This window comes from Thrips palmi, unplaced genomic scaffold (genome assembly GCF_012932325.1).
Source record: "Thrips palmi isolate BJ-2018 unplaced genomic scaffold, TpBJ-2018v1 HiC_scaffold_18, whole genome shotgun sequence".
NCBI classification, from domain to species: domain Eukaryota; kingdom Metazoa; phylum Arthropoda; class Insecta; order Thysanoptera; family Thripidae; genus Thrips; species Thrips palmi.
This window is the reverse complement of record NW_023144627.1, coordinates 14,082,538-14,105,738: the sequence shown is the minus strand read 5'-3', so window position 1 is coordinate 14,105,738 and position 23,201 is coordinate 14,082,538. Positions and strand designations below refer to the sequence as shown.

Here is a 23,201-nt window from a genome sequence, read left to right as displayed (position 1 = left end):
GCTCGTGTGAATGTGGGGCTTTAGTCCCTAAAAAATGAATGATGCATGCGTTTCTATTTACTGCGTCCGAAACTCTGGTCCATCTGCAGTGTACCCGCGGCCGCGTTGGGCTTCCCCTGCGGCGAATATGACTGCCTCTAGAGTCCTGCAGCTTAACTAACGCTTCCTCGAAGTTGAAAGCGCGAGGCTCGAAGGGTGCTGCAAGCGCTGCAAGACCGCGCGGGGCTTCGCGAGACGGCTTCGTGAAATCGCGCGGCGCTGAGCGGCGCGCTGCAGAGCGGTGCCGGGCTGAACCAACCAACCCGACGGAAGGACTCGGACAACATTCCGTCCGCAACTCTGCAACTCGCGGCGCCGCGGAGCGCGAAGTGGACTCCGGGCCGCAATGCTGCCGACTAGCCCGGCGGAGTACTGGCAGAGCCGCATTACAAGGCAGTAACCAAGCAGCTCTAAACGCGCCTTTACGATGTAACGGTCTCCGGAACACCGGGAGCACCCCTTGCAGGCCCTGCAGTGCTAGTCAGCCAGTCCCTGCTGCAGCCGGCCATTCATAGACGATTCGTCTGACGGATGCTGGAGTCAGCCACCCGTCCCGCGGCCAAACGGCGAGGCGGCGCGGTGGAGCGCGCAATGGTTTCGCCTGACTCGCCGCTGACGCGCCGATTCGCTGACCGGCAACAGATTGGCCAGTTTACGGCCGCCGTTTGTGTCGCCTTGCTTCCCGGAACGGGCGCTGCCGCCCCGCCGCCCGGGGTGGCGTGCAATTAACAGTGCAGGGGCAGCCCGACGACGCCAAACACTGCCAATGTTTCCCCCATTTCCCGCCGGCCCGGCCCCACCGCCCCGCGTAACCCGATGACCGGATAGAGCAAATAGACGAGAATCAATGGCCGCTGCGAGCGAATTAGGGAAGGCACAGTGGGCCAGAAGACCGGCGCAGGCGGACAAAACTCTAGACGCGTTTTGAGCTCCAGAGTCGCTAAACAGGACTCGAACCGAGCGTGTGACCCCTCCAATGGATTCCTCGTGCGGAGAGCTATCCATTGGTGGGGTCACACGTTCGGTTCGAGTCCTGTTTAGCGTCCCTGGAGCTCAAAACGCGTCTAGAGTTTTGGCCGCCTGCGCCGGTCCTCTGGCCCACTGTGGACTGAGACTGCGGACTGCCGGGTCGTGCGGCGCGTTCCTTTCAATGGCCGCCGAAACGAGAGCAGCGGCACTCTGAGTCGTTTTCGTCGCTCTGTCTCTCTCGCACTCATAGGGCGTCCCGTATAGGTGCGAGAGAGACAGAGCGACGAGCTCTCGCAATCGGTCTGCAGAGCGGCAGAGCGCCGAGAAGGGCGTAAGTGTGCGGGCTGCGCTCGGAGTTGCGTCCTTCTCTTCCTTCTTCTTCTTCGGCGGTCCGATGTGATTGAGCCCTGCACTGCCACAGGCCGACACGGGTACTGGTTCGGCCTGCCGTCGTCGCTGTCTCTCTCGCACCTTGCCGGTCCGCCCCATGAGTGCGAGAAGGACAGAGCGACTGCCGGTGGCACGGGCCGGGCGTGCCTCCGCGCGCCTCGGCGTTCCTGCACGCCGCGCTGCCGCGTCGCGCTGCTCCACTGTCGCCGGTGCACCGTCACACCTTCCAGTGTATTGATTTTCCTTTCTTCTCGGACCGGCACGCGTCGTTTCTCGTTAGCCGAGCTCCGTTGGATCGGTTTTTGTAAGCGACTTCTTTAAAAAAAACGGATACGGCTGGTTAAGCGCGGGCTTAGTTATAGCGCCGGGAGTGCAACTTTAATTCAGTCAGTCCTACTTGGGGTTCATTTATAGCGCCTTGCAGGTACGTTAAGCACAACCTTCGGGCGGGTTAATCGACTGCAGGATGCGGGACGTATGCATGGGAACCGCTGGACGGAGGCGTTCGGAACACAAATGGTATGGCATGGTATTAGAGTGCATCAGTATGGTAGTGGCGGCATGTTGATTCGGCGCGGTGGCGTCGGCGGTACAGTTACATCGCCCCTTTGCTCCAGTCGGCTCCAGCGCGGCTCCAGTACTCCAGTATATCGTGTGGTGCTAAAAACCGCCACCGCGCGCACGACTCCAAGTGCCAAAGCCTGAACGTGCATAGCGGTGCCTAGCGGTGCATCGGGCACGCGGCTTGCAAGGCGCGCAAGGCGAGGCCGAGGTGAGAGCAAGGGCCTGGCATTGCTCGCTTGCACCTGTGGAGCAGTTGGACCGGACCAGCCGACCGGACTGCGGACCGGACCGGCTAGGCGCTCCGGAGGGAGGGAGACGTCCTGGCCGACCTGGCCGACCTGGCCCGCCGCCCACAACTCCAACCCTTTTACCTGGCGGCCGACGTCTGGCGTGGTCTGGCGCCGCGCGCGGTCGGCCCAGCCAGCGGCTGGAACATTTACAATTCCGCGAGAATTGGAGAGAGACGGAGAGAGGGGAGCCGTTGGCAACCCCTGCCCTCGCAGCGACCCTCGGACCCGAACTACCACCGGGCCGGAACTCTCTGGGGCGACTTGGGCGACAGTTCGCGGAGGGCGAGGCGAGGCGTGGCGTCCCGATCGGACGCAAGGCAGGACCAGGAGCAGGATGGATAACCCAGTGATCCCTGTAATGGAAGTTGTTTTTCCTGCCGTTAAGCACCGCCATGAAGTTCGCTCCCCCTGGGGCAGCGGAACGCGCCCCGAATTGGAAACAGGCGTTTTCAATCGGGCCCCGAGCCCGGTCGTCGTGTCCCCATGGCGTCACCGGCAGGCCGCGGCAACGACTTTGAACTTGCCGCCGACACGACGGGGTCCTCGAACCGCGTCGTCCCGGCCGGGCTGCCGAACTGGACCCGATTGGCCCGCCGGCCTGTCGTCCCCTCGCATCGTCATTAAGATGTAGACAAGCCTATGGGGCCCGGCCGGGTGCCCCCGCGTCCAGGACATCCAGGACCGAGCCGAGTGGAACGGATAGCCGGCCCGGCGGCCCGGCCCGACTAACCGGCTAGCAGGCCGAGAGCCAACACCGGCAGCGGACAGTCCCGGCCAAAAGCGGCGCAACTGCGTGCGCCGTGGACGCCACTTGCGGTGGTGTGGCCGTCGCGCCCGGAATGCTGTGCCCCGCCACGCCGAGGAGGGAGTGATCTAGCTAGGACGCCGGACGCCCCTCCCCCACCTGGCGGGGCCTGGCAAGCCCGGCCGGCAGGACGGAGGCAAAGGTAAAACAATCTCACGTTCTTTCTTCCTCTTTCCTCCAGCGGCTCGCCACGGCCCGGCTGCGTGGTCCCTGGCCTCCCTGGCTCGCTCTCAGGCGATGCAGGCCGGACGCGCCGGCCCAGCCTGCCCACCAGCCCGCCAGCCCCGCCAGCCCCAACGGCCGAACCACTGGAATAAATAAAGCGGAGGCCGAATCGCTGTCCACATTGCAACCGGCTGCGCCGCCGCAGACACGGACTCGGACACGGGGCGGGGCCAGGGCGGCGCAGATTACACGCACAGGAAAAAAGTCGTTTGGAATATTGGCGCCGCCGGCCCTTTCTGCGAATCTCCTGGACGCGGCCCGCGGCGACGTCGCCGTCTAGCCGCTCCGGTGCACAGTGGGCCAGAAGACCGGTGGAGGCGGACAAAAGTCTAGACGCGTTTTGAGCTCCAGAGTCGCTAAACAGGCCTCGAACCGAACGTGTGACCCCACCAATGGATTGCTCTCCGAACGAGGAATCCATTGGTGGGGTCACACGCTCGGTTCGAGTCCTGTTTAGCGACTCTGGAGCTCAATACGCGTCTTGAGTTTCGGCCGTCTCCACCGGTCTTCTGGCCCACTGTGCGGTGACTTCCGACTCCCGACGGCTGTTGACCTAGCCGGCCCGCCGGCCTTCCGGCTGAGCGGCCTGCTTACGAAGGTGTGAGCAGAGCCGAGCAGAGCGGCCCGATCGGGGTTGCCAGGCCTTCAATTTTCGTCTCACTTCCATCTCATTGCGCTCGATTTTACGCGCGTACGCGTCCCACAGCGCGCCCCGCCCCGCCGCGCCCCGCCCCGCGCCCTCGAAGTGTTTTCCCTGGCTTCCTTCGGACAGGTATGAATGGACGGCAGACGCCACCGACCGCAGCCGCCGCAGCAGCCGCCTTGTGTGTTTGCTCGTGGTGTTTTTGTTGTTGTTCGTGTCGTGCTCGCCGCTGTTGTTGTTGTTGTTGCGGAGGGTCCTCGCGGCGTGCGTCCGCTTCGTGTTCCTTCACGTTGACCGCCCTGCAAATAATTGAACGGGGTGTAAATAATTCACTCGCCGTGTTTTCGGGGCGGACGGTCGGACACGTTGAGTCACGAGTCACGCCGCGGGGCGGGCGGACGGACAGACAGACAGACAGACAGACAGACAGACAGACAGACAGACAGACAGACAGACAGATAGACATTCAAACGGGCAAAATCAGTGACACGACCAAGAAGCCCCTGCCGAGCTGTGGATAGGCAGCCCGGTGCATAGCAGTGCGGCCTGGTTGCCTACCTCGGCGTCCGCAGGCGCGCGGCCGGGCCGGCGAGCAAGCTGGGTGAACTGTTTGTTGGCGGCGGCAGCCCGCCTGCTCGCTAACCAGACAGACGGACAGACAGACAGACAGACAGACAGACAGACAGACAGACTATCTCCGCTCCTTGTCAGGCCGCGTGCATCGCTGGGCCGAAATCATCGGACTGCGACTTTCCGAAATGGCGCGGATTAGATTATCGTGTCGAGGACTCGAGGGCCTCGAGGGTCTCTGAGGAAGAAAAGGGCGAGGAGCGGTGCCTTGGGCCCTCCGGAGCCCTCCGGGGCGGGGCAGGGCGGGGCGGGGCGAAGGGACGAGGGTGGCCTTATAGGGCCCAGACAGACAAATCCTCCTCTCTTTGTCTCTCCATTACTCACTTTTTTCATTGCGATAGTAACTTTCCCGCCCCTCCCTGCCGGCTGCCTCTCGCGCGTGGCGAGCCAGTCCTTCGAGTCCTTCGAGTCCTTCCGGTCCCTCGGGGTCCTGCAAGGGAGCGGCCGACGGGTGGCGCATGCTTAGCTCGCATTCTGCGAAAACATTTTTCACTTATTTTTACTGAGCCGGGTGCCATTCTCCTGCTGCTGCTCCCGAAAGAATCCCGCGCGGTCCCCCGCCGCATCCTCGCAGGACTTCATTTTTCTTCCTCAAGCACACTTTGTGCTGGTGCTCTGGTCCACACCACTGCCGGAGTTTCCAAACACTCTTGTCGTTTCCGGGCTCCTCGGACTCCTCCGGGCGCTCGCGGCTCCAGGATCCTCGGCCTGGCTTCAGTCTCCGGCGTGCATCCGCTCCAGACTCCGTCCTCCGCGCCAGGCCTCCGCGCCAGGCCGCCGGGCCCCACTCTCTCCCGTGCCCCCCGAACTTCATGCACCAATGCTCCACGCTTCGCAGCCATTCCGCAATCCCCCCCCTTCCCCTCTTTCTCTGCCCCCGCGATCAAGCATTCCTTATAGATCTCTAGATTTGGCATGTGGGGGTGGTCTCGGAACATTAAGCACCGAAATAAGCGACAGACTGCCTGAGAACGCCTCTCTAAACGGGGTCTCTCTCTCTCTCCGACTTTCTGTCTCTCCCACTCCGCCATAACACGATATCATCAGCGATATAGGCCCGGCCCCCACGCCCGTCGGCCGGGGCAGTGCGGGGCAGGGCTCCGACTGTGGCTGGTCAGCCGAAACAAAGTTATTTACAAACCGCCGGGATAGCTCTGGTGGGCCACGGGCACGTCCCCGCTGGACACTTGGACAGACAGACACTCATTCGGAGTGGGTGGCCGGCTCGGCAGCACGATGCCCCGGCCCCGACTCCAAGTCCAGTAGTTTCCGACGGTCCGTGTTTCGCCGCAAACAGAATAATGATAAAATTGGGGGCGAAACCTGCTTCCGTCGCGGTCGGCCGGTCGGCCTCCAAATTAGCCCATCTAGTCCATCGCACTCCGTTCAGCGCCTCTCTTATCTCCGCCTCTAGCCTCGCGGCAGGGGGTCCTGCCGGCCGGCCGGTCCCAGGGGCCAGGGCCGTGCCGGGGGCGTTCCGGGTGAGCGGAGGGGGCAAGTGGCAGCCGCTGAGGCCTATTTGACAGGTAACAAGTTTAGCGCCAGAGATTCTATCATCGCGAAAAGCTTCTTCCTCGGAATGCGGTTGCCGGGGCCGTGCACGCAGACAGACAGACAGACAGACAGACAGACAGACAGACAGACAGACAGACAGACAGACAGACAGACAGCAGAGCTTGCAGCAGGTGCGCGAGGCGCGGCGCTCAGACGGCTTGTCAGACACATCTCGAAACATCCTGTGGACGGATCGGCGAGCCGGCTCGGCCCGGCAGCACGGTAGCGCCAGGATGGTCTACGAGTAGTAGGTCAGAAACGCGGCCTCCTCCGGGATGTTTGGCCTTTGAAATTTGCCCTGGTCGGTGTATGAGTTCGCCCGCAGAGCAGTTAAAAGAGTAACCACATCACAGCTGAGAAATCTTTTGTACTCGGCTCTCGCACCTCTTGTTTTGTTTTTTGACTTTGGTGCGTTGGCGTGCCTGGCGTCATTCTAATTACTGCTCCCTGCACTGCGCCCCTGTTGGCGCCACTGCACTGTTCGGGCGATGACGGATGGTTGGCGGCCCTGGCTGCCCGGCAGGGCCCGGCAGGGCGTGCAGCCGTGCGCCGTAGGCAGCCCGCCGCGCACGGGGACTTTGGCCGCTCCGTCTCTCTCGCACGCCTACGGGACGCCCCGCGAGTGCGAGAGAGACAGCCTGCTGGGCCCTCCGCTGGGCCTGCTGGACGGGGGGAACGGCCAGCATATTTAGTCGCCGTCGTGTTGGCGCACGGTTGGTTGGCGCTAACACGCAGCAAAGAGGGGGGGGGGGTGACAGCGAAGGGGAAGGGGGTGGTCCCTTAATCCATTGCCCCCCGTGGAGGCGCCAGATTCGACCCCTACACCCTGCACAGTACAGTACATCACCCGCATGTACCGCGTTTTGGATTACATTTTCGTTTATTTTCCCCCGTTCGTTACGAACAATGGGGGTCAACACACCAAAGTCAAAGGAGTTTTTTGTCTCTCCGCGTGATCACTTTTGTTCCGGAAGATACGCCAGCTCTGTCAGGATAAGTCACGCGTGCGGGGACGGCCCACCGTCCGTCGGCCGCCCTCCGACGCGCGCCGCGCTGCGGCTCATATTTTCCCCCAGTCGAAATAAGTCACGGGTTCAAACACCCACCTGGGGGCGATTTTTCTCGCGCCAGAACGAAAGCGCGCGCGCTGGGTCGCTGCAGGCCGAGCTGCAGGCCGGACACGAGCGGAGCGTGAGTCACAGCCGGGCTGATTCGGAGCAAGGGCTCTCGTCTCTCTCGCTCTCGCGGCGCGTGGCGCAGGGCCGCGGGGGTGCGAGAGAGACAGAGCGGCGGAGCACTGTTGGGGATATCAGACTACTAGAGCACGACCGAATCAATTAGATGCGTATCGTATCGTGTTGCTGGGGCCAGTCTTATCAGTCCGCCTGGCGGCCCTGGCGGCCCCTTGGGGTCTGTTTCTCCGGCTGCCTACCTGCTGGGGTGGCGTGGTGGGGCGGGGCGCTGACTCACCTGATACGGTGGGGCGGCCCGAGGGGTCGGCGAGGTGCAATCTACGCGTTGAGCCCTCTCGATTTGTGCGAACGCCCTGCCGTCGGCTTGCTCGTCGGCTTGCTCGTCGGCTTGCTCGTCGGCCGCCCCCACGGCCCCGTCACGCCACCCCGTCTCTCTCGCACCCCCGGAATGGCTGCAGCCTTCCAGGCTTACGCCTCACCTGCCATGAAGGGGCTCGGACAGACATTGGCGCGGAAGGGGTGCGCCTCGCAAACTGCGCTTAGTTAAAGCAGCGGCCTAGTCGTGAAACTGTCCGCAAGCAGGGCACTCTCCGGCCGCCTAATTGTTAGAAAGTTCCTAATGGTATGTAAAAAGGCTTCCATTTCGGCGCGGGGTCGTGAACTCCAAGCGCCGCCGAGCCGGCCGGGTAACAACGCCCCTGCAGGGCCCCAGCTGGGTCCCTTAGCTCCCCCGTAGCATGTCATTAGCTACGCCATCGGGTTTTAATGATAATGATGACATACAATACTCCCTCCGCAGCGGCGTGGCGGCGGCATGGCGGCAACGGCGTTGCTCTGCGCACCAGCAAGGGACAAGCAGCAGGGGCGGCCAGCTGCGCCCCCTAGTACGGCTTCACCGCGATCAAGGGCGGGCGGACGGACAGACAGACAGGCGGACAGACAGACAGACAGACAGACAGACAGACAGACAGGCGGACAGATGCAGAACGTAGCCATTGGCGGAGTGCGGAGTTAGTGCGTCGGCGGGGGCCTCCGCAGCACCTTCCGTCCGCGCCGAGCTCAACTAGTCCACGAAGCAGGCGGAGCAGGCGAAGTAGGTGTCCTTGTCGCACTCGCACGCGAAACGCGTGCGCGGGGGCGGGGGCCGCCGTGGCAGGTCACGCCAGGGACTGCTGGCTGCCGAGCGGTCCCGAGCGTCGCTCTGTCTCTGTCGCACCACTGCGACGGTTGCGAGTCTCCCCGTGAGTGCGACGGAGACAGCGATTCAAACGGCGCCTCGGAATGAGCCTGCAGTGCTGGCGCCCGTCGGCCCCTCGGCCTCCCCCTCGTAAAACAGTCTCACTTGTATTATACACACGAGGGGGTCTTACGGTGGCGGGGCTGGCGGGGCTGGCGGAGCGGGGTCGAGGGGACCCCAAGTACTGACGGCGAGGGCCGCGGGGGCGCGAGGCGAGGCGAGGCGCGAGGCTCAAACTTGCCCCTAGCCACTGCCAAAAACGGCTGACCCCGGCGTCAAGGGTCAGCTCCTTTTCTTCACATTTTTCGATGGCTCGTCGATGAGTTTTGTTTACTTTGTTCGAGGTCTTCTCGCTGCGCCGGCTGTCCACGTCCGACTCCTCGACGGCGTGCCTCCGCACCGTCGCGCACCTGGTGGAACGAACCCACGGCGCCGCGGTCCGCGGAGGCTGCGCGCTGCGCGGCGTCGCGGGGGAGTAGCGGCGTATAAATTATAGGGACAGTGTGGCGGTAATAAAATGCCAGCCGAAGGGACGCGGGAAGGGAGGGGAAGGAAGAAAAAGCAAACTCGCTTTTTCCGGCCGCGCGCTGATGGGTGTTCGAACCCGGGTCCTTATTTCTTATTTCACGCGGCGCTGTTCACGCCGCGTGTCGCGATGCACGGCGATGCACGGCGATGCCCGGCGATGCCCATGCGGGTCGAATATCTAACGAGCGCCTACACTGCCGGCCGAGCGAAAGGCGGAAGGCGCTTCTTTGCCTTTCGAATTTTGATCCACCTTCCTTCTCTTTCCAGGACGACACGACGCTCTCCGTCTGTGACGCAGCCTCTCGCGAGCCCTGCCTCCCGCGGTCAGTTTTTGGCACTCGTCACTCCGCGCGGCGCCAAGAACGGGACGTCCACTGACGGTTCGAAAAAACTTTGAAAAATCATTTCACTTGTTTTTGAAAGTGAGGCACGGTACAGCCGGTGCCCCGCCCCACTGTGTGTTGTGCGGTCTTAAAGTCGCACCGCGGCTCGCCAGCCTCGCCAGCCTCGCCAGCCAGAGCGCAGCGTACCCAATGGCGTGTCTCCTTCGCGTCGCGGCGCGCGGCGGCCCCGCCAGTCTCTCTCGCACCCACGGTGTGCCGCCGTGTCCGTTGGGGTGCGAGAGAGACAGCGCTCGCTACGTGCCCCCTCGCCCTGCCGCCGCGCCGCCGCGCCGCGCTACGGCCCCATCAGAGTCCCGCTACGGCGCTACGGCCCCGGCTCCAGCCGGCAAGGGGTCTGTCTCTCTCGCACTCGCGGCGCGCCCCGCGAGTGCGAGAGAGACAGACTGACCCAGGCTCCCGGCTCCAGCGCGGCCTGCCTGCGTCGACGCGATACGGCGCGCGTCGCCGGCCTGGAGCCTGCAGCATGGAGCCTGCCTGGAGGCTGCCCGGAGGCGGGAGGGGTGTAACGGAGACCGGCTCAAAGGAAATGCCTCACTTGTTGGTGGCGTATGGCCCTATTACGTCTCATTACGCCCTGTGTGCGTTGGGCCCCTAGAATGGGGCATTTGACGCGCACACACACACATGTGCGCGCACACACACACACACACACACACACAAAATCCACAACACGGGAAATGTCACGGCGTCTCGTAGTAAGTCTACCCCGGCCGACACGATTCCCGCCAAAACCTGTGGGGGATAACTTCTCAAATCCGGATTACGCACACAATATATTTGCGCTCGCGCGAAGTTTGCCGTCTCGCGAGCGGCAGGCACGGCCAGAGCAGAGACATTACGCGCGTGTTGCGGGTAAAACACCGGTCCGGGGAGGCAAAGCACACGTGTGGCGTCGTGTTCGCCTCGCCGAGAAAGAAGCGACTCTGCTTGCACAAGGCACAGCCCTGCTTGCGCGTTCCGCGCGTCGGAATCCCGCCCATGATCACACATCACGTGACGGCGTGTGTGTGTGTGCGTGACCTTTCCTAAGAGCTTTCCCTGCGACGGCGCGGGGAGGTAACGCTAGGCGGGGTAAGAAAAAAAGGAGCATAAATGTATCGCGCGCGGAGGAATGCCAACTAACTGAACCGACTCCTGGTACTACAGGTTAGTGTGCACAGCGCTGGCATAACTGGCTTTTCCGATCGGTCGCGCCACTCGAGAGCTCGAGAGTCGGTGGCGCGCTCTGGCGGCGGCGCGCGGAGACAGGCGGGGCGAACGAAGAACCACGCCGCTATTCCCGCCATTTCGTTATGAATAATCACCGCTCCCGATCCCTGCCTTGTTCATTGAATTCGGTCGAGAAAAAAAACATTCCCGCGAGTCGGCGGCAGAAGTGGGTGGAAAAAAAAAATAACTTTGGTGTCACCCGAACGGGACTCCCCTTCCGGTGTAGGAGTGGAAGTTACTGGCGGTCCGCGGCACTACACTGGCAACTCTGACAGTGCGCCAGCCGTGCGGCGGCAGAGGCGGCAGCGGCGGCCCGTTTCTGAGAAAAAGAATTCCGCCTTCTATAACCGTTTCGCGACGGTTTGCGATCACTCGGCGACGGCTGGCAGCTGGACGGCCTAGCCCGGCCGCGCGGAATGTGTCTCTGTCTCTCTCGCTCCAGCCCAGAAAGAAGAAAGCGGGAATGCACCCCCACTCTGGGAACCGCGTCTACGAATGGTCATAATGGCGGGGCAGAGACGTGCGACGCCGTGGCCGCGTGGATTTAGATTTCCAAATTTTTTAAAAAAATTGTGCTGTGATGAATGAGATGAGCTAAGATAAGCTAATTCTTAAGAGGTTACTAGTCAAAAACCAACAAAAAAAAATTTGTTTAAATTTTTTTTTAAAAAAAGGGCATGTCTTGGTGCGAGGTAGGCAACCCAGCGGGTCGGCAGCAATGCACCGTGGCTGGAATTCGCTGCTCATACCCGTCGGGCCGGCCGGACTGGATGCGAGAGAGTCCGGTTTGAAACTGCATGAAACGAAAACGACCGCGCTGCGAGTCACTGCGAGTCACTGGCTGCGGGGCTGCGGTCACTGCAGGCCGATTCCGAGAGTCGTCGCGCTGTCTCCCTCGCACTCACGGGGCGTCCCGTGTAGGTGCGAGAGAGACAGCCGGCCGATATGACGCAACGCGTTGGCGGCGTAGAGGCGGGCACGCATCGGCCACCACTCACTCCAACCCCGTGGCCGTGGCTGGGGGTAGGCCCGCTCGGCCCGCTCGGCCCGCTCGGCCCGGTCGACGATCCCAACCCCGCCGAAATGGACAGCCCCGCGGTCGGCCGGCGCGTTCCGAACCTCTGGTGGCGCCGTCTCTCTCGCGCCCCTGCGGACTGCGGGCCGCCCCACGAGTGCGAGCGAGAGCGCCGCTCGCCCTCCGCGCCCCTCGAGGCCCCATTCCAGGAGGCGGCCCGGCCGTTCCACGAGAATTGGATTCGGCCTCCGATGGCCAAAATAATTGCTTTTTTTGACGGGCGCCTCTTTCGCGCTTCGCGTCGCTTCGCGGCTTCGCACTCCGCCGCTTTCAATGTCGCCATATTTTGCAGCGGCGGATGAAGGACGCAGAATTTGTCGCCGGCTTTTAGGATGTACGCGCCGCAATTACGCAATTAGGCAAAGTACGTCGCGGAGGGTGGGGGGCGACGAATGGGCTGCGATTGTCGGGGAGGATTCGGTCGGGGTGTCACCGCAGCCGTTGTCTCTCTCGCACTCGCACGCGGCACGCCTGGCGGGCACGCCGCATGCCGTTGGGGTGCGAGGGAGACAGAGCGGCTGCACTTCGGAGCCGGCTCCAAGCGCCACCCTCGCCGCCGACGTGGGGCTTTCAAATTCTTGGGCCGAGGGAGTTCCCCCGGGACTGCGGGGTGGACGGGGCGGCTGGCGACGCGGCTAGGCTCGACCGCCCAGCGCGGTGCTGTAACGCCAAATGACGCGTCCGGATATTATTATTTATTTTTTTGTCGATTTTGCCGCGTTTTCCAGTTCGGTAATCAGAACATGGCGGACGGGCCGTCGTCGGCCGGCCCGGCGGGGGGGCAGGCCGTTCAGGCGGCGCTATGGGGGCAATTCCAGAGGCCCATTACCCCGCAAGGGATGAAAAAAAAAATCCCGAATTCAGCGCGTTTTAGGCAGAGACCACCGGGACACTTCTCCGCGCCGGAGGCCCAGCAGGTGCGTCGGAATCGCCCCATGGATTATCTCCATTCAAACGCCATTCGGCTTTTATGGTGGCGCCGCTGGAGTCTGCTGGAGCGGCTGCAGCCTGGAAGGCCTGGAACGGCCGCGCGACACTGCGAAGCTGAGAAGCACGCCAAGTGTCATGTCCCACAGCCTGGAGCGCCTGGAGCCAGTAGCTGTCCAGGACCGGACCGGCCAAGCCTGGAGAACATGAACAGAAGCAGCGCGGCGGCGCGGCGCGGTCCAGCCTGGAACAGACTGCGATACTGGCGTGCCACCCGGGGGGTCGGCTTTAAATAACGAACTAACGAAAGGGATAAATCATCTGCCGTGAAGCGGGGAAGCAAGAATCGTGTCTCTCCGGAGCTGGTTTTAGGCCCAAAAGCATATAGCCCACCTGTTCTCCTAGCTCGCTGGACGGCGAGGCGGCGACTTATGGTTTCACCTTACTTCCAAAAAAACACAACCAAATTATTTTTTTTTTAATTTTAAAATTTTTTGTTGAGTGTTTTTTTTTTAAGGTTGAAGGACCGCTCCGCGTGCTAACACGGAGGCACAGAGACCGCCACAACGGTGCGACCCAGACAGGCCGACCACTGTCCTGCGGTGCGGTGGCCCTCGCGGTGGCCCTCGCGGCCCGGTGGCCGAGGCGTTCAACTCGCCAGTGCGTTCTGCACCACTTCCGTTCGGCGGCAGGGCGCGGCAGGGCGCGGCAAGGCGACACCGTGAGGCCCTGGCGCCGTGCCGCCGCGCCGCCGCGCCCCGTTGACGCGGAAATGGCAATCTTTGTCCAGATAGAGCGCAGCGCCGAGTGCCGTGTCGGGGATCCATTAGGCCGCCGCCGCGGACGCTAAGGACGTCGTTGTCGTCGTCCAGGACGTCACCCCGCCGCTTCCCACACCGCCGCGCGCCTCACCGCGCCTGCCACTGTCAACTTTTTAATCGACAGCAGATCAAACGGCGATACGCCGACATTGTGTAAAGCAAACGAATCGTTCGCGTGACCGGGCCGGGCCAGCAGCGCCAGCCTGGAGGCAGCCCGGCGGCCCGAAATTAATAATCACAATAATTAGTAATATCGACCCCCGTCCGCGTTTTGCCGTGCCTCTGCGACAGCTTTTCCTTTTCCACCCGGCCACGCCCCCCATTTCCCCATTTCCATGCCCCCCCCCCCCCCAGTTCCGCTCGCTGCGCCATTTGGACATTTAGAACACGGACGGCCGCCCGGTCTATTTGGGCGGAAAAAAATAATGAGTGTCGCAGGGCGGGGCTTTTAGGGGCACGGCGACACCTGTGCGGCTCGACGGCAGCCCGGCCGGCCCGGACACGCACGCTCGCACGCCCCCAACCGCCACTTTTAAATTCGCTCCGAAAAGTAAATAGTCAAATGGGGCAATTCGCGCGCCGTGTCGCTGCGTTCCGCTGCGTTCCAGCGCGGCCGGCGAGCGTGTACAAAGGTACGGTAATGCCGCTCGAGGTGTGTGCACGGTCACGAAACTGCCCCGTCGGCAGTCCCGCCCTGCGCCCGTTTTTTCCAAAACGTGAGAACCGAAAATGATGCCCCGTTTCTGGGCGAAGCTAGCGAAGCCAGGCTGCGGCGGGACACGCGGACAGCTTTAATTACCCTTTCTGATAATTATAAGCTCACCGACACCTCTGTTCTCATTTTTTATTTTTCCCTTCAAAACTTCCCGCCAACGAAACCGCGGCCCAGCCAACATCAACAACAGCAACGCCCATTTGCGTTAATTGGCCGCGGTGGCTCTCCGCTTCACGCGCCCTCTGCCGGCCAGGATGAAAAGTGAACAAACACGCGAGCAGGACCAGGAACCAGGAAAGAACCGAGATCCTTCGCCCCGAGCGCGCGAAAAGGTTTGCCCCGACGGCCTGCCTGACGGTGGGAGCGATGGACAGATTGGATAGCAGCTCCGCGCTGCCCTGCCCATCAACGTTCGGCGGCATGTCCCGCCCACACGGCTCCAGGACGCTCCAGGACTCCAGCAGAGGCTCCAGAAGACAGGAAAGGCGCCGGGCAAGGCCTAGGAAGGCAAGGCCGATGACCCGTTCCAGTTTCGCTGTCCGGTGGCGATGAGTTGGCGAGCCCACCGCCGTAGCGCCGTAGCCTGGCGTGTCATTTTCTCGTGTGTGTGTGTGTGTGTGTGTGTGTGTGTGTGTGTGTGTGTGTGTGTGAGTGTGTGAGTGCGTGGCGCTTGTGTGTGGGTCGCACTGACATGCGCGTCATCCAGTTTACAGAGGCGGATCGGATGAGCACGGCGACCAGGGGGAGGAGGGGGACTCGACTCGCAATTATAAATCAACCGTAATTATTTCTCTTTTTCAGTCTGCGTCTGTCTGTGTGGTGGTCGTTGTGTCGGGCTGCGACGGTTTTACTGGCTTTTTTTCTTCTCTTTTTTTTTGGAGAGAGAAATGCCCCCTGTGAAAAGCAGGTAGGCAACCTGGCAACATTCAACCCTAATCGGTTCCTTTTATTTTTATTTTCTTGTTTTAATTTTTTTATGAATTGCCTAGTCTGTGCCTCCGGGGCAGCGACCGGGGCGCTGACACCGCGGCCTAGGGGGTGTTGGGGTGTAGGGGTATTCACCACGCCCGCTCGCCGAGCCGCCATTGCGACTGATTGCGATGCACACAGCCCTCCGCCGGTCTGTCTGTCTGCCTGTCTGTCTGTCCGTCTGTCCGTCCGTCCGCCCGTCGTATTATTCCGCCATGAGGAGCAACCGGGACGGGAGATCTTCAATAACCAACAGCGTAGTCCGGCCGAGGGGCGCCGGCGCTACCCCCTCCCCCCCGCCCCTCCCCATCGCATCCACCCCCGCGGCGCCGGCCGGTACGCCGAACGCCGTGCCTGTGATGTGTGTTGAGCTTTATTTTAATTAGACCCTCCCCCTGCCGCGCCGCCAGCAGACTGATATTCCGAGAGTCGTTCTCATCGCTCTGTCTCCCTCGCACCTATACGGGACGCCCCATGAGTGCGAGAGAGACAGAGCGATGAAAGCGACCCTCGGAATCAGCCTGGCTGCTGCGCGGCGGGAAGGGCCCCTGCAATGCCTGCAAGGGTCGATAACAGAGCGACTCCACGCGGGGCATAGCCAGGCATAGCCAGGCATAGCCAGCAGACTCATTCCGCGCAGTGCCTCGTCGCTGTCTCTCTCGCACCTGTGCGGTACGCCGGTACACCCCATGAGTGCGAGAGAGACAGAGCGACTCTCGAGAGCGTGGCCGGTGTCGCCGTCGCCACCGACGGGAGCAAGCAGCGAGCCGAAAGCAAGCAATTCAGTCAAAGGCTCCGTGAGACGGCGCCCCCACCCCATCTTTTCGCCGCCCAAAGAAAAATGGAGAAAAATGTGAGCCAGCGGAGCCTGCTCATCAGCACGAGGTAACAAGCGGAAAATGGGCGAGGCGAGACGGGAAATCAGTATTCAGTGCTGCCACCCGGCGATTAGACAGATTAGGGCGGCGTGCCTCACAGTCCCGGCAGATTCACAGTGCCCTCTCTCTGGTGTCTTGTTCTGCGTGACTTCCCTGCGACGTGCCGAAAGGGTGGTCTACCTTCCCGGCGCGGTGTATCAGTAGCGAAACGAGCTTTACTTTTAGGACATGTTTGTGTTCTTGTTCTCACCTTATTATGCCTTGCCCAACCATGCAGTGTATTCTGATTTGTTTCATTAAATTTTTATGTGGATGAGGAAGTCAGCGGGAATAAAATATATGCCATTTACTCACTATGAATAGAATGTATTATTCCCAAAAGACATTAGAAGGAAAAGGGGGTTGCTGCATAGACTAGAACAATTATTTCATACAACTGATTTATGACATTTCATTCTATATATACATAACATATTTGTATAATCTGCATCCATCAACCTTGCACACGAGACCTATAAAAGTTCTATACATATCAAGGATAACTGACGTGTGTATTAGGTTTTAAAATTTAGTGAAATCTGATTCAACCTCACAGATTTCTATTAATGTGTTATAGATAGAGATCACATGGAAGAGAAAGGTGATCAACACTTCAATTTGATTAGGCAAAGTAACAATCCATTCAGTGATACTCGAACTTGCAACAAAACAGATTCAAAATCCTAATGAGACTCCCTTCAACATAGTAAAACTACTGAAAAGACACAACTTTGCAAACCTGTTCATGTTTTTAAAAAGTACAGTGGTGTGTCTGTTACCAGTTTCATAAAAACCAAACATCTTGGAAGTTATGTAAAATTCAGGAGCAGTGTTTGCTTGATGTACTAGGGTATAATATATTTTACATAAGCTATTAATATATCAGCAAGCTCAACATTTTACAGCTACCTATAAAGGAAACCAGTGACAAGTCAACAATAACACCAGCAAACTTCAAGAGATTACAATTTTGATATTATAATTTTTTTTACTAAAGACAGTTTTTTTTTGTTGAAAGTGTAAACAATCAAAACAAATTATGATCACTGAATTACACAAAAATTTTGAATGCCCAGCTAGACAGGGCAATCGCCAGAGAGCAGTTTGCTATGAAATCATCACTAAATTGCACACAGACTTTCTGTTATGCTATCACAATGTCAAATCAAAACCATAAATAAATAAAACAATGACATTCTACACGTACAAGCCATTGAATTTGCAATGCAAAATTGTCTCCTCACATGGCAACACAAATCCATATAGTTCATTCGTATTGCTTACAGAGCTCGAAAGAAGTCATCATTGACAACCCAAAGAGATAAGATTAACTAAGAATTAACTACTATAATAAAATTTAAAAGAAATAACTTCAAAGATGGATAGCATTTTTTTTTTCTGTTAAAAAGGAAAAAAAAAAGGATGCAAAACCAAACACCTTAACATCCGCTGAACTATTGGTTCCAAATAAGGCAGTTATGGAACTTCCATCACCTACAACACGTGAAACAGATGGAAGCTTCATATTACCAATCTAGTGGATAGTCCATAATGTTTCTCTACTTGGACCCAGCTGTAAGAAATCTATCACCATAGCACGCCAGCAGCCTGAATGGGCTTGTGGAATGAAAGCATTGCACTTTAGCACATCCCAACAGTACAGCTGTTCTTCGTCTCAATGTTCACAAGAATTACTAAAAGCAGTTTAGTCTTTCCTGTGCTATCCTAATTTTGGTTACAATATGTTACTGTAGCAAAAATATAACGTTGCAAGATAAAAGGCAAGAATTTTGCATTGATATAGAGAACATTAGAAACAAATAACAGCTCCTTGGTTTACACATCACTTCTACAGCAAACATACACAATACTACCTGAGGTGAATATTTATTACAACAATTTTCTGATTCTTCAACTATACTAAATTATCCCTGTACACTCAACAAGTGCGTGCTGATAGAAAATTTAAAATTTAGTCAATGATCACTAAAATGTCTTGCCTGCTATAAATCTCACACAGAAATTTGAAACTCTAATGCAAGAGAAGGCATTATTTAAGTTCTCCACAGCTAGAACTCTAAAATATTTTTTCCACATTGAGAACGCCAGACAGTTTAGTGTAACAACCAAATGAAAATTAAAATGAGTCATGATATACAGTACATACATGAAAACTAAAGCTGATCCCTCTCAAGTTACACCAATGCATAGACAAGAGAACTTGCAAAATGGCTTATACCACCAAATTTAAACAGTTAATGAATTTATAAAATCACATAATATATTTTCTAAAGATATAAGAAAGTACACAAAAATCAAATAACCACAGAGAACTTCCAAAGATAATGAAAATTCATAAAATGCAACTTAAAAGGGAAACTTAATACTAAGCAATAGAAACAATCTTTGAATGCACTTACATTTAGTCATTGGAGGAGACGTTGATAACAAATACATTCAACTATCTAACAGTCTTGTAATACTTAAGATGTGTGAAAAACTAAATGCCATGCAACTTAATGTTGTAACAGCTGTGCAAAGTGGCCAGGGGCCGGGATCAGCTCAAGTTTTTACACACTTATCATATTCAATCGACAAGTTTCACATTTGTTGCCTAATGTCCCCCAGATTTTGAGTGGGCAATGAGCCACTGGAGTGTGATGTCAATGTTATCTTTCTCTTTACACGAAATGGAGTAACAGCATATTTCTCGGTCTTGAATTGCACATAGATTCCTGAAACAAAGAATTAAGGAAACCCAGTATTTAGAGACAGCATTATTACTAGAATAATTGGTGGACAAATATGTCAGTTTCCAACTCACATTCGGTCAATAAGCTCTTTCTCATCCAAACATGTTGGAAGATCTCGCTTGTTTCCCAACACTAAAACAGGTATACCCATGAGCTGGGGTTTGTCCAATAAATTATGAAGCTCATTTCTTGAGGCCTCAATTTTATCAGGATCAGCAGCATCAACCATATATCTGTGGAAGAAAGGACAATTATGAACAAAAGAACACAGCATAAAAACAATTAAATGTAATCAAGCAAGCAGAAACAAGTGAGGCACTTACACTATAGCGTTTACTCCTCGGCAATAACGCTCCCACATCGATCGGAAACGAGGTTGACCTCCTATGTCCCAAACTTTGATGGTGACATTGCCCTTAGTTATTTTTCGCATATTAAAGCCAACAGTTGGAATCATATCTTGGTTAAACTGCCCCGACTGAAACAAATACAAGAACAATGATGAGAGAGCAGTAAGAGCGGAAACATTGGTCTCAAGAGACGTATTTGTCTGCACATTGCATAACATAGCCTGTCTTGAAAATGTAGACACAACTACCGAAAGTAAAGACGATTTTCTATGATAAGGCAAGGCAAACAAAGGTTGAATGTTTCAAGAAGTATTGACAATTTGTACACAGAGATGTACTTGTACTTCAAGGCAGTTCCTGGTTAATCGCAAAGGGAGAGAAAAGATAAGCTCAAGGACATTCTAAGGTGATAAATGCTTTTAGGACAAAAACTGGGATCATTTTGCAAAATCGGCAGTTTCATTTTGACATTTGGAGGTTAGGCCAAAAACAGATGGCGAGATAAGTTTCAGAACAGACGGTGAAAATGCAAAGGGCGGTACAAAAATGTCTTTGACGACGGAAAATTTCATAAAACAATATTTGCCACCAAAACACCTACCGCAATAACATTAACGAACGTTGTTTTACCCGAACATTGTAAACCGACAAGTGTCAGTTCCATTTCTTCTTTCCAAAACAAACTCTTGAACCAGTCCAAGATTCTATTTACTAGTGCCAACATGTTTCTAAATTAGTTAGTCTGCCACTAAATCAAAGCTTCATCCAGCGGATGACTGAGATTGAGGTGAAATGTCCAATTTAACGCCTCCCTGCGGGGTATGAGTAATAGGAATCCACACCCTACTGCTGCTTCCACTGCAACAACAACGAGCAGACTCTCGGGGCAATCGTCCCACTGCGTCAATGATTTGACATATTGAACTCGTCGTCAAAATGGGAAGCTTCAGGCTTACCAAAGGGCAAAAGTAATGTTAAGTCATAAACTGGTAGTTTTCGTGTTTTACGTTCGGTGCAAAAAGGATATACATAGCGACGAGATTATTTTCATAACTTGAAGAGGACGCTAGGTTGACTTGCGTGGTGCTTGACTCTTGGGAGAGGGTAATTCAAAAGCTCCGGACGGACAGACACCGCGGGTCCGCCTAAATTCGCGCTCAGATGGACTAGTCGGACTGTACTGACGGTACTGCGCCTGGTTCGACGGGAAGTGAATAATTATCCTGACCACTCGAACGGAAACTAATGGCACAGCATGCTCAGTATAGTTGTTTTCTTTTCGAAATTGCAAAAAGGAAAATATTAAGGCAGCACAAGGAGAAACAACGTCCCCGTTTTCTTCGTTCAATTATTATTATTTTTTTTTTTTTGAAAATGACACATTTTTGGCCAGTGGCTTTTGGCAGTGTGTTTGTGCGTCTAGCGTCTATTTCGAGTAATTCCCCCTCTGGCGCGGCGCCACGGCCCGGCCCGGCCCGGCGACGCGACGCGACACGGGGATGCGAGCTGCGAGACGCGAGGGCTTAGTGTCCGCGTCGTCGCGGCTTCAGTGGAGTGGCTGCCCCGCCACACCTTGGAGGCAGCATGGACCCCTTCGGTGAGTGCACATCCGAGGACGGAGGACAGTGCGAGTGGCAACACGCCCCTCCCCGTGGCGAGGCGGCGAGGCAGACGGAGTTCCCTGTCCCTTGCACGCGCGCCCGCGACACGCCGCGACACCACCAGCGGGGCTATAATTGGCCTCAGCCCGTCCGAGTCCACGTCGGGGAGAGCGGATCAGACGTATTGGCGGTGCTGGTTGCTGGTTTATTGACAGCGCCGAGAGCATCCCCGGGTCGCGTCGCTGACTTGGCCGACGTTGTCCGCAGGGTCCGAGGATGGCCCGTGTGCCGTGTGCGGGGCGCCGGCCAGGGCCTGCGCCGGCTGCTACGCCGTCTACTACTGCGGCAAGGACCACCAGCTGGCCCACTGGCAGAGCGGCCACAAAGACACCTGTGCGACGTACAAGATCTCAAAGGATCCCGTCCTGGGCAGGTACCTCGAAGCGACACAGGACATACAAGCTGGAGCATTTATTATGAAATCGAAACCTCTTGTTCATGGTCCACAGGTAAACAAACAAGTGTGGGGTCTTGGTTTTTCGAGTGGGATGGTAATTTCGTTTCTTGTATGGCAGATGAGCTCAGAGCCTGTTTGCTTGGGATGCTGCCGGCGCCTAGAAGGAGAACCAGATGACTGGTACGAGTGCACCAAATGTGGTTGGCCACTGTGTTCTGTCAAATGTCAGGAATCGCAGCAACACAGGCCAGAATGTACAGCAATGGGGAAGGTCAATTTTTTTATGGGTAAAGGTAAGTAAAACTGCTGTACCTAATGTCTTTCTTTTTCTGCTACACATCTCAAACGATTTTTCAATATTTTTTTCAAGACTGTGGCAAAGTTACTATTCTTGGAGGTTTGGAGGAAATAAATCAATGGTCATGGTATGGATCCATAGTTCCAATTAGAGCCCTGTTATTGCCCCCCAAGGAATATAAGAAGATGATGGCTCTTCAAACTCATATACAAGAACATCGCAGGAACCCAGAATTTAATTTTAAAGTCCGATCTGTGACTAGTTTTATTTTTAATACACTTAAATTACGTGATTTTAAAGAGGAAGATGTTGCGACTGTTCTTGCTATATTTGATACCAATGCATTTGAAGTTTCTCGGCCAGATCTAAACCAAATGGTGAGTCTGATTTTTTAAGTTTTTGAGATTACTGAAGGTTAGCAATATTCTTATCTTTAAAATAAAATTTTCAGGGAAGGGCACTGTACTACATGGGATCAATGATGGCTCACTCCTGTAAACCAAATGCCCGCCTCTGCCATGTGGGGGAGGAATTTGAGATGGCTTTAATGGCAGAAGAGTGTATCCCTCGAGGAGCCAGCATAAATATTACGTACATGGACCGCTTGAACGGCACATTAAAACGCCTGACACATCTAAAAACCACAAAGTATTTTGATTGTTGTTGTATGCGTTGTAGTGACCCAACTGATTTAGGATTGTACCTGGATTCTTTGAGGTGTACCGAATGCAGAGGTATTTTCTTTAATGGACATGTGACGGCTAACTTCAAATACGATGTGGCATTCGAATTTTGTTCTTACTTTTACAGCTGCTGGTAAAAAAAGTCTTCTAGAGTCGACAAGTCCAACTAAATTGACAGCTGAATGGCGCTGTCAGAATTCAGAATGTGGCCAAAGAGTATCGGCAGCAGACATGTTACGTCTCCATAAGGAGTTGAGAACAGCTAAAACAAATTTGGATGACAGTACTAAATTTTCAGATTACAAGGACTTTTTAGACAAACACCTTGGACCAGGAGGTCTCCTCCATCCAACATCTACCTACATTCTTCAGATAAAAATTTCATTAATTTTCAATATTTTAGGGCACTCTTCAGGCTACTTCCTTAAAGGTATTTATCATGACATCAGGAAAAACTGTGTCACACAACAAGAGTATTCATATGATCATTATAATTTGCAGAGCTCAGCGAAGACTTGTTACATTACAAGCTACAACTTTGTCAAGAAATGCTGGAAATTGCGAAGATTCTTCATCCTGGGTACTCTCGTACTCGAGCGTTTTTACTAATGGACTTACAAGAAACCTTAATGGAGCAGATAAAGAGAAACTTGAAGGATAAAATTATTACTTTTGAGGAAGCTCAGGTGAAATAAAATGCAGAATAAATTGCAAAGCTACAATTCTGTACAATTTGAAAGTCATTATGTCTGTATTATGTCTGTACAGGATTCAGTCAAGAAAGTAAAGACAATACTCGATGAGGCAGCTTCCATCCTGCGCGAACCAGCAAGAAAAGCTGATGTTGAAGGAAAGCTTCAAAATTTTCAACGAAAGTGTAAGCACTTAGGTATAAATTTGTAGTCAATGAATCTGTGAAGGGGAATGAAATATAATAACATCCTTTTTCTTGTTT

General features: G+C 55.5%; 2 protein-coding genes across 2 annotated transcripts; one reads left to right on the top strand and one right to left on the bottom strand.

Annotated features, from left to right (window-relative positions):
• Positions 1–16,410: 16,410 nt before the first annotated feature.
• LOC117644918 (ADP-ribosylation factor-like protein 8B-A) lies at positions 16,411–20,088 on the bottom strand. The gene is made up of 4 exons (XM_034384636.1): positions 19,809–20,088; positions 19,181–19,335; positions 18,929–19,090; positions 16,411–18,839 (listed from the first exon to the last, which is right to left on the bottom strand). Exons 1-4 carry the CDS (start codon positions 19,929–19,931, stop codon positions 18,719–18,721), a joined length of 561 nt encoding a protein of 186 aa, XP_034240527.1. The 5' UTR covers positions 19,932–20,088; the 3' UTR covers positions 16,411–18,718.
• Positions 20,089–20,679: 591 nt separating this feature from the next.
• On the top strand, positions 20,680–23,200 carry LOC117644566 (SET domain-containing protein SmydA-8-like). Its single transcript, XM_034384123.1, has 8 exons — positions 20,680–20,804; positions 21,076–21,317; positions 21,384–21,558; positions 21,636–21,940; positions 22,015–22,297; positions 22,374–22,676; positions 22,748–22,932; positions 23,015–23,200. The coding sequence occupies exons 1-8, from the start codon at positions 20,792–20,794 to the stop codon at positions 23,147–23,149; spliced, it is 1,641 nt and encodes a 546-aa protein (XP_034240014.1). The 5' UTR covers positions 20,680–20,791; the 3' UTR covers positions 23,150–23,200.
• Position 23,201: the final 1 nt, after the last annotated feature.

Bases quoted from the DNA above. Each gene is read 5' to 3' on its own strand.
- LOC117644918 (XM_034384636.1), bottom strand. From the start codon at position 19,931: ATGTTGGCACTAGTAAATAGAATCTTGGACTGGTTCAAGAGTTTGTTT. The intron at 19,336-19,808 runs GTAGGTGTTTTG...TATTTGTTTCAG, and splicing joins CGTTCGTTAATGTTATTGCG to TCGGGGCAGTTTAACCAAGA. The intron at 18,840-18,928 runs GTGAGTTGGAAA...TCTTTGTTTCAG, and splicing joins AAAGAGCTTATTGACCGAAT to GAATCTATGTGCAATTCAAG.
- LOC117644566 (XM_034384123.1), top strand. The intron at 21,559-21,635 runs GTAAGTAAAACT...ATTTTTTTCAAG, and splicing joins CAATTTTTTTATGGGTAAAG to ACTGTGGCAAAGTTACTATT. The intron at 22,677-22,747 runs GTATTTATCATG...TATAATTTGCAG, and splicing joins TTCAGGCTACTTCCTTAAAG to AGCTCAGCGAAGACTTGTTA.